At 46.3% G+C, this 10,888-nt stretch overlaps 1 protein-coding gene across 1 annotated transcript; it reads right to left on the minus strand.

Annotated features, from left to right (window-relative positions):
* Positions 1 to 3,209: 3,209 nt before the first annotated feature.
* BAMBI (BMP and activin membrane bound inhibitor) lies at positions 3,210 to 8,188 on the minus strand. Its single transcript, XM_046679749.1, has 3 exons — positions 7,818 to 8,188; positions 4,441 to 4,728; positions 3,210 to 3,997 (listed from the first exon to the last, which is right to left on the minus strand). Exons 1-3 carry the CDS (start codon positions 7,891 to 7,893, stop codon positions 3,579 to 3,581), a joined length of 783 nt encoding a protein of 260 aa, XP_046535705.1. The 5' UTR covers positions 7,894 to 8,188; the 3' UTR covers positions 3,210 to 3,578.
* Between the last annotated feature and the right edge of the window lie 2,700 nt (positions 8,189 to 10,888).

Genomic DNA, 10,888 nt, shown 5'->3' on the forward strand with positions numbered 1-10,888 from the left:
TAGGAGAGGCTAAAAGCAGCAAATTGAAACCAAATATTAAAAATGTTAAATCCAGTCTGCAGGTGACTGAAGGGCCTGCAAAGCTCAAATGTGCAAAGATCTGAAATATTAAAAAGTCAAGTAAAAATATTCACTGTATAAATAATAGGCACAAATTCTCAAATTTTGAGGACTATTGGACTGTTCTAATTCATCCAAAACTCTTGCATGCATTAATAGGAATAGCTACTATGCCGCCTCACAATAATCATATAAAGTATTATTATTGCCTCCAATTTATAGGCAACAATCCCAAGTACTCAAAGAGCTGAAGCAGTATGCCCACGTTCACACAGCCACTGGGGACAACGACAACCCGAGAGCCCAGGCTGCGAGACCCCACAGTGTACTTGATCACCACCTTGGTTGACTTCAACCTCATGACACCACATAACGTTTGGAGGTTTAAAGTTATTTGGGCTAAGAGACAGAGAAGAGGACCAATTAGATGTTATAAGGAGAAAAAGCTGTCCTGGCCCCAAAAAGGCTCGTTCCAGACTGTGATACTAGTTTGCCACTGCTTTCAAGCTTTTAGCCTATAATCAACCCATATTGAAACCAGATTTACAAGCTGTTCAGAGGAGAGCTTTGTGATTTTCTAAAGCAGACACGTTTGGTATTTTAGAAGGTCAAACCCCCTATGGTGCAGTGTTTTTAATAAAATCAGTTCAGCAGAAATTAGAGACACACCAGTCAATTTCTAGGAAGCCTCTGAGCGATTCAAAATGAGGAAAAATAACATAAAAGACATAACCACGTACAGATCAATTTTTTCAAAGGGGGTAGAATGTGAGGGGTGTAGATACAGAAACATCATGGCAAATTTGGTCTCATTTGTCTCTGGTTTGGGCAAATTTCCACTCAGAAAGGAAAGTTACTTTTCTGGGGAGTTCTATGTCAATATTAAACAAGGGCTGTTCCTGGTTAGCCCAGCCTTGTACTGACACCTCAAAGTAACAGTAAACATCTCCACGAGGGAAAAACAAACACACCAGTCATCCCCACTCTTACATCACCGCGTCAGGTAGGTAGTGATTTCATGAAGGGTCCTTTATCTCCACTCTTGGCAACTCCTGCACTCTCACAGGGAAGCAAAAGCAGACTCTATATTTAGTTCTTAGTAAAAATCAAATTTGAGAAACCTCCAATATTTTCGTCGAAAGGCCAAGTCATGTGCAGATCTGACTTTAGGATTGGTGGCAAGGACACATGCAAATACTAAATGAACGAGAGGGTATCAAAAGGAGAGGATTCATTATTAGGAAAAGAGACAGCGCCAGTCTGTAACGTTGACTAGAGCTTGAGCCCTACAAAACTCAGTCTGACAGCGTGGGCACAGAGCCCTCACCCCATCCAACAGGGAGGGGTAAACAGCTCTATGAATTTACAGGAGAAAGAACAAAAGGCAGGTCAGGGAAAACAGAACCAAGTGCAAACACTTTTCATTCATCTTCATTCAACTTCTGTCATTTTATCACCACCGCAGACCCAGGCCTTTCCTGGAGGATGGGGTTTACTAATTTCAAAGTGTTTCAAAGCATACAACTTTAAATGCTTCATTGTTTTATTTCCTAATGAATTGTTGAGTTCTTAGTGAACTGGTTCTTGGAAGAAATGGGATAAATAGGAATAACAGCAGAGCAGGAAAATTAACTACACAGAGCTGATATAAAGGCCGGCCGCTTCAAGAATCACTGAGCTTGCATGATGGTTTACATGAAATGAGAGGGCACAAGGAGCAACAAGTCTTTCAATCTTCAAGCTACAGAACTCCTGTCATTGGATCTACAGCTGGAAAGTGGAGGTGAGGGTGAAATTTCACCAACTGGCAATTTTGATCAATTCTCTTCCCTCGACAGGTTTGAATAGTAGGTCCAACAATTCTTTGCCTCCCTCAAAAATTGACACACCTTATATAAATCAGAAGTCATGCATGCGAGAACTGTCAATCTCAAAAAGCACAATACAAATGCCGTTATTTATTAAGATGCGTATTTATTCCATAGCCTAATTTGTTTGGGGTTGTGGTCTATTAATTATTAAATAATCCAGGTATTCATTTTTAGACCAGTCATTTCAACTCAGATTCTTCCATGACCTTGGCTACTGCATCTGTCCTAAGGGACCCAAATTACGCTTCTCATAAAATATTCCAGAAAATATGCAAAAAAAAAAAAAAAATCCTTTAACACTCATCAAAGAAAACCCCGTATTCAACTATGTAGACTATAGGTTAATTTTTAAGCAAAATTTTCAAATATACAAAAGAATCAAGAAGATAACCCTACATGGCAAATTATTCTCATATTTAAGATAACAAAGACTCATTTTGAGGGAAAAGTACACAAATGTGGCATGGGTTTAAATTCAGGCTGGGCAGTATCGCCAGACAGAAAGTCCCACAGGAGGAGGAAAACTGTTAGTGTATTAGTTAGTAGCTAAAGTCAATGTTCTACTTGGTTCTATTAATAAAAGGATAATTTGGGGGAGAAAGTTGTGTTATTTAAATTTCAATTGATATACGTTCACTATTGAAAACCTTTCTAAAAATTGAAAAGTAAAAAAAAATGTTAGAATAACACTGTCGAAGGAAGGTTTGAAAACTAGGAGCATGGTACAATAAAATTTGGCTAATTTGGATCCCAAATATTTAATTTGGTTTGAGATAAACTGATGAATTAATCAGCAGTAAAAGTAGACAGAGAATAACTTTAACTACAAAAAGAAGTTTCGTTCTGTAGGGTTTTTTTTTTTGATTGGAGGTAGACACATTTGAAAAAGGTACTCCAAAGCAACTAGATGAAGTTGATAAATATTAATTACCTTTGCTAAGGAGATTTCAAAAATTCATCGATCATATCTGACGTGGTATAAATAAGTTTTAAGATTTCTCTTAAATGAAAGCTAAAAACCAGAATTATCCTAACAAAAGATGTGGGCAGGACACTGAATGGTGGGCAGTCCACATTTAGAAATTCTCCACGCAGTACGAAAATTACACATGTAAGAATAAACGAGATTTTGGTCTTCTTTTTAAAAAAATAATCATCAAGCCAAATGCTATAGTCAAGACCCTACCATGAGCAACAGCAGATCTCCACTTGTATAATTAACATGTAGTTTCTTACACTTCCCACTTAGGGTTTAATTTATGACAGGACACCACTAAATTTCAGACAAAATATATATATATATTTTTTAATCTTTACAATAAATCAAGCTGTAGGAGCTTCCATAGAGCACATTTTAGTTTATTAAGTACTCGATTCCAGCTCGCTCAGATGCAAATAACCCTGGCAACAGTGTGTACGTAGTCTTCTCTTTGCTTTTAATAATTTTAAAGCAAATAACAGATTTGACTGTGTTTAAGTCTGTGCAAATAATCCTTCAGAAGAAATATCCAAGATTCTATTTGCAGAGGTCATTGTGTCTCTCAAAGATGATTACACGAGTTTGTTTTTCTTCAGATAAAGTGCTCCTGTCCAGCAGAACTCAGAGGCCTTCAAGCGTCCAAGAAGTCCAGCTCAGATAAGACTCCGTCATACGAATTCCAGCTTCCCATGCCCACTGTACATGCCCCAGTGAACGAGCGACAGGATCTTATCGTTGCTGAGGTCTGCTTGTCTCATCTTATCACAGGTCAGACAGCAGTTCTCATGGCCACTCACTGGCACCATGCACTCCAAGTCTAACTTGGCCACCTGCCCCTTCTTGGAATGGTGTCCGTGAAAGCTGTAGTGCAAACGGGAGAGCATCTGCTGCCGCTGATCGTGCAGTCTCTTGTTTTCACTTCGAAGCATCCTCAAGGCTAACATGATGAGCAACACTAAAATCAGGCCCCCGGCGATGGGAACGGCGATCACGGCTGCCCGGAACCACAGCTCTTTGGAAGACGTCAGCTCCTGCACTTTGGTGATGAAGTTTCTGCTACCGTCATGCTGATGCCTGTTTCGTTGTCCTAAAGGAATACAAATGAAACGATCAAACTATGCTAGTCTCTTCTTGTAGAAATTCAGGATCGTCTACGCATTTTACGTACAGCACTCCATTAAAAAGAATTTACCAGGAAAGCAACGATATATCAAAAATAAATGTTGCAAAACAGTGTAAAGAAGCTACAAAAACATTTGTTTACAGACTGTCACTACTGAGTAGTAATGGTCTTTTAATGTCTTCAAAATGTTGAAAAAACAGGCAAAACCTATTATGTAGACAGACATCTAATGCTCAGGCAGCCATAAAAGCTACTCAAGAGAGATGCATCTTTGCATCCAGCCATGCTTCTCCCTCTGGTGTCTCTAATTACGTTAACAACAAAATCAATAGCAGACATACAAAGTCGTGGCTGTCACAAGCCTATAGATCAGGCAAGCATTCTGGTTAGAAAGGGCTTCTCCCTACCTGAGGCGTCTCCCTTGGGAGGAGAGAGAACGTCGTGCAGGCCTCTGTAATTGCACATGTCTTCATGACAGCATTCCAATGTGGGCATGGTGGGGCCAGAGTGGTTGTGTGCCTGTTTGGCTTGGCAGATGTCTGCTGTGCTTGCGAGAGAGTCCAGGCAGCCATGGGTGAGCGGGGAATTTGTGTTCTGAGGATCAAGAAGTCTGGAGAAGCAGGCGCTCAGCTCAGATTTACACATGTAGCCAGTTGCCACGCAGTGCGCAGCATCACAGTAGCATCTGATTTCACCTGAAAACAAGGAGAAACTTCAGAGACCAGATAAAGCATCTCCTTAAGCAATTCCTAAATCCCCAGTTCCAAGGCACTAACTTTTAGAATGCCAGGTGAGCACGCCCTGTAGCCTGGAAAGCCCTTTGTGCAAGCCAGGGCTTCAATTTCAATCCAGCAAAAAATAATCTTACAAATGTTTTAATCTAGATAGCAGGGAATCACCGTTCAATTTAGATTTCTGATGAGTTAGCAAGTAATTAAAAATAATAACTTTTGTTTCTGAAGAAAAATAATCACAATTTCTCCTACTGTAAGGCAAATTACATCGTTTATTCATTTTAATCCTCCATGACCATACAATATAAAAATGCTAGGATTTTTTATTTTGTCAGGATAAATATTTGACCGGAACTACAGAATTGTTTATTACCTTGAAGGGCTGTGCCAAGATTTAAGAGCCTGCGCTAACACCTTATAAAGTTATTAACTAGAAACACAACAATCTAGAAATTGCTCCGGTCAGGAGGTTTTAAAACTATGAAACTGGGCAGCTATTTGCAACCTCTCTAGAAAAGGCAAACTTTGCCTATAAAGATCTTTTCATGCGGAGGAACTTTCAGTCAGTATATTGTAAAACAGGAACTAGGCAGTTTACAATTAGAGGTTTGCTTGCCAAAGTCAATTTCTTTCAGCCCAAATGGAAAGTCGTAAAACTGGGGGCAGGGGGAGGGTGTAAACGCCGGGGCTAACATCTCCCTAACTCCCCAGTTTTACATGGAATTCAACATGGGGTCTAAAAGGGGAAACACCGAAACTGAAAATCCTCTGCTGGTTGAATGAAAAATCCTTAAGGAAACCTCAAATTTTTCTACAGGAAGTGATTAAAAGTTTCCTTTATAAAACTTATTTTGTGAGTTGCAAGTCATTATTAACATTTTGCAGCAATGCAAGATCTGAGGCTTTCAACATCAATTTCCAGTCGGAATCATCTGGGTCTCAGAGTTATCACTAATTTGCTATCTGACACGGTGGACTCCAGTGACTGTCACATGCCACAGCTAAAGCTACTGGAACTCGAACCAATGCACACACCTCTTCCCAGCTTCCCAGCCTGAAGTTCTGTCTAGTTACTGAAACCTCCGCTCTGAAATTAAACACACCGCGGCTTGCCGCCTTACAAACCTCTTCCCACCCTCCCCTTTCCTCCTCCTCTCCGTGAATGCCTGAGTAAGGTGTCTCACTTAATTATCTGTTCAAATTCCAGGCCACCGTACGGTATGCTCAGTTTCACCAGAGGCTGCTTGCTAACGCTTCGGTTCTAAAAAAAAACACCAGCCAACTTGGGCAATCTGAGTTGAACCACCCAAAGGTGGAGGTCTTGCTCCCATCCTAAATCTGCACTGGCTGTCCTGCATCTGGGCCCTAGTCCCCTCTCCAGTAAGACCTTCAAGTTGGAATCCTGCTATGCAGAGGCTCGTTTCTCCTCTTTCCAAGCTTGATGCTCACAGGTCTTACATGGATGCGATGATGACTTCCTATTGCTAGTCTGACAAAGTCCATATACAGATTTAAAGTAATAAAACTGACTAAGAGTCAATTTTGACCCTCTTCACTCAGACCTAGTGCAGAAAAAGAAAACGGAATACAAGTAAAGTGCTGCTTAAATATTTATGGGAGCCTATTTAAAATCCTGTATTTTCAATGACCTAAAACAGTCCAATAAAATTTTGACAGGTAACTAGGAAAGTTCTAACATTTTTTTTAATTGGAGCCACATTTGAGCAAGTTGAATGGACTTTTGTGTTACTGTATTAAAACTATATTTCTGTCGTTTCATAAAGTTTCTTCCTGTGGCACGCAAAAGGCCAGAGAGGGGACTGGTATTTTGAAACAGTGAACAATGCTCTTCTGTTTCCCCCCCTCTCTCGTTACTGTATGTAGCGATTAAACAAAAATGTCTGCTTTAGTCAAGATGGCTACAGGAGAGGCTGCTGGCTGCTTTGAAAGCTTTTGAAGTCCACAGCAGTCAGAAATCTCTGATCCCCTAATTATATCATTATCAGGCGCATAGTTTCGGTATCTGTGACTTCATGTCAGCGTCTCCCTCCCGGTTCTGCCGGCCTTTGATAGGGCCAGGAGGCTCGGCTCTGCAGGCTGCGAGGGCTGTTATTTAGGGTTAATTACACCCTTCCTTCCAAAATAAATAAACACTGTAGCACATCATCCTTGCCGGGCTAGCTTATCCTTTAACCTCATGCCTGCTACATGGCAATTAGAGAAAAGTGGGGAGTGCAAAAGCTAAATAACACTTCCTATTTTTTTTTTTTAAATTTATCTGTTCACAGAACAGTAGGTAGAATTCATGGCAGGGGAGGGGAGGGAACCTCGAAACCTAGAGGGAGTTCGAGTTATTTCGATCTAAAAGGTGCAGCCTGCTGGGAAAAAAGGAAACTGACCGCTGCGTTGGTTTTTTTTTTTTTTTTTGAGTAGCGTTTGTAGAATATGAGGTCAGTGGGAACTGGGACCGCTGACGGAGCCTGCTCCTCCCAGGCACCGAGAGGCCGCGCAACACACGCTCCTGCACAGACACATGCACCTCGGACCTACACTCGCTGGCTCACAAAGCCACTCAGACACACACACAAAGACAGACTCACGGACACATTCAAACAGAGACACGCTCAAATACAGAAATCTATCCCAAGACAGAGAGACACACACACTCTCGGGCACGGGGCCCCTGGGGGCAGGGGTCTACGGCCGCCCCCGCCCGGGTCCCAGCCAGTCCTCAGTCCCTGCTCCCCGGTGGCGAGCGTGCCCAAGTTCACTACAGACAGATGTGCAAAACACTGACAACCACTTGCTCCGAGGTCTGACGCCACCTCCACGCGCCGGGCCCGGGACAACCGAGGGGACGGCCGCGAAGCCACCGCCGCGACTCCGAAGAACACGCAACTTGTCGCTACCTGCGGGCTCCAGCGCGGGAGGAAAGCTCGCCCGGCGCTCACAAAGCCTTGGCAGCCGGCTTCAAAGGCCCGCGGCGGCGGCGGACGCCCGGGAGCCCCGCGCCCCTCCCCGGAGCCCGCGCCCGGCCGGCGGGCACCCACCTTTGGTGAGCAGCACGGCCATGGCGCACAGTTCGAGCTGCAGCCAGATGAAGATGTAGCTGGAATGGCGATCCATTGACGCCCCCGCCGGCTCCCGGAGCCGCGGCGCAGCTGCAGCCTACGACTCCCGGCGCGCGCGGAGCATGAGTGCTGCCCGGGGCGGCGGGCGCCGTCAGCGACGGGGCGGGGGGCCGGGCCGCGGCCGGCGCATGGAGCGCGGCTGGAGGGCGCGCCCGGGAGCCCGAGGACTTCCGCGGGCCGGCTCTGTGGCCGCCGGCCCCGCGCTCCACTCGGCGCCGCAGTCCCGGGAGGGCTCTCGGCCGGCCGCTCGGCGCAGGCAGAGGCTCCGGAGCGCGCGCAGCGACCGCCAGCCGCGAGCTCCAGCCTGCGCCCGCCGCTGCCGGCCCGGCTCCGCGCCGTAAATAGCGCCCCGCGCCGGGAGCCGGCCCGGCGCCGCCCCGCCCCCGGCCCCGCCCCGGCCGCGCCCGCGCCGTCCGATTGGCCGCCCGGCTCCAGTCCATCAGCGCCGCAGCCAGGGGGCGGGCCCCGGCGCGGGCGAGGAGGGACCTGCCCGGCGGCTCCCCGCGGCGCCGGCGTCGGGACCTGTGGGCCGGGCGGCTGCCGTCTCCCGCGCTCCCCCTCGCGGAGGCCCGCGCGTCCGTGACCTTCGGGAGGAGCGGGGCGAGCCCGGCCTCTGGGTCTGTCTCCGGCGCCCGCCTCCGTGACCCTCACGACTCGGCCTCGAGCCGGCGTCCCCAGCCCGTGGCTGCCGTTTTGTTCTCCGAGGCGCGCGACAGCCCCGCGTGGCCGCCCTCGCCCGCCGCGCCGCGCGCTCTGGGAGCCCCCGGGCCGGGCGGCGGTCCCCCTCGTGCGCCCTCGGCGCGGCGCCCCTGCCGAGCCCCGCTGGCTCGCGCGTGGCCGAGGGGGGGGCGTCCAGTCCGGAGCCGGGAAGGGGGGCGGCCGGGCGCGGGGCTCTGCTTTCAGCCTTCTCCCCCCGCTCCCTCTGAGCGCATCCGCCTCGCGCCGCCCGCCCTGTGATCAATAAAGCCCAGACAGACAGACTGTTGATCAGTAGGAGCCGCTGAGTTCTCCTGGGTAGACCGGGGACGAGTAGCCGGCTAGAGACACTTAACGAAAATTAGCAAATCCAAAAGCACCCGGCGCCAGCGAGACGACACAGGCCGAGACTGACACTCAATTAACCACCCCCCAAACAATCGCAGGCAAACACACCGGCTGACCCTGATCAATATCAGCCCCGCAGTGATCTCCTCCCTGAGATGCTAATTCATTTATTAGGATCTGGGGGGCTGCCGGCCCCGACGCACCCAAAGGCGATCCTGGAGGTTTTGCTGTTGCTTTTTATTTTTTTGGAGGGACGTTCAGCTTAAAACTCTTATCTGAGGGATTGCTGTTTTATCCCCTCCCCCCAAAACCTGAGATTAGCAAAAATCAACCCTTTAACATTTCCCTACCCCTTAAAGTGTCAACAGAGGGTTGGGGAAAAAGCACATTTAACGCTGCGATGGGAGATGGAAAGTCAAACCCTTTAGGACTAGAGTGCAGAGTGAGTTTTAAGACTAAGAAAAAAACACGTATGTCTCAAGACTGAAAAGCAAGGAGAATCTTGTAAATTAAAGTTGTTGAAAGTCCACAGAGCTGCAGGATGTAGTTAAAGAAATTGCCTTTGAAAAATAACGTTTATATGCAGAAAAAGTAAAATAATTTCATAAACTGTTGCTCTGCCCATTACTTCACCAGATCAAAACTGCATCTAAAAGGAGGGGAGAAGTTTTAAGAGGAAATTAAACCGGTTAGGGCACCGGGTAAACAGCAGGCGATTCTCAAGCGGTGGCTGACAGTGAGTCGCAGCCGTCTGATTAGAACTTCCTGACGTCTCGTTCTTTGACAAGTTAACTATTCTAAGGGGTTCAGGCAGACAATACTTTTCATGTAATCACACCCTATCTTTTAACTCTAGAGAGTCAATTATTAGCTAAAAGGAAACTTGGAGTTTATTCATTCAACTATTTTGCAGCGCCCACTGTAGGCCAGGCTCACAGTGGCTGGGGTTATAAAGATGTCTGAGCCTACAGAGTAAATCACAAACAATGGAGTTGGATGATGACAGAGATTAATGTGCACAATGTTATGACGCATAAAGAAAGAAGAGATAACTAGCCCAGGAAGATAAAGAAGTCCGGAAGGAAGCAGTGACCGTCAGGCATGATGCCTAATGAATAGGGAGTTGCAAGAGGAACATTACAAGCACAGAGGGCCCAGGAACGTAGGCATGAAATTCACTGATTGCATTGGGGGATGTGGGTGGTAAGCTGGGACTACAAGCAACTCTTTGTTGCTGGAGCAGAAAATGTGAGGCAAGGAGTGGGCAGAGAGGCACTAGAAAACAGCTATATTTACCTGTGATGCAGATAAACACTTTAATGGAAGACCGTGTAGGGGATATGTTGATGAAAGTTGTATTGTAGTAAATACTTTCTGAGTGTCTTCCCAGCCCAGTTCAGAAATTGTCTCCTTTCACTGGAGTGGGTACTGGCAGCCAGACCACAGTACTCTGCCTCTATGACCATAGCTAGTCACATGACCCCAGGTGGGCCAATTGGCTTCTCTCTTCTGGATCTTTGGACAGAGATGCTGGTCAGTCTCTAGAGGTCACACAAACTCAGAGCCCACCTGTCTGCAAAGAAAAAGAAAACGACAAAGATGTGCAGTGTGGCAAAGATGGAAGTCCAAATGGATTTCCAGTCACTTGGCCTCCCTCCCTGTCCTTCGGTTCCATATTGAGGTTAACACAGTAAGCTTAACAAGTTCCCCTTTTTACTTAAGCTTCTTTCACTTTCTGCCCAAAGGTCTGAGCTACGATACTTGTATTTTATTGAGTTAATATTGGCTTTTATCATTCTAGGATGTACACTTTTTTGTTCCAAACACAATTCAGAATAAGAACTTGTGATACATTCTTCAGACAATGATTTCAACTCTTGTTTTTATTATTAGTTTAATGGGCAGACTTCTTAAATGGCTAGAAATTAGTTTTAAGAGAAACAAGT

Source organism: Equus quagga, chromosome 12 (assembly GCF_021613505.1).
Source record: "Equus quagga isolate Etosha38 chromosome 12, UCLA_HA_Equagga_1.0, whole genome shotgun sequence".
NCBI lineage: Eukaryota > Metazoa > Chordata > Mammalia > Perissodactyla > Equidae > Equus > Equus quagga.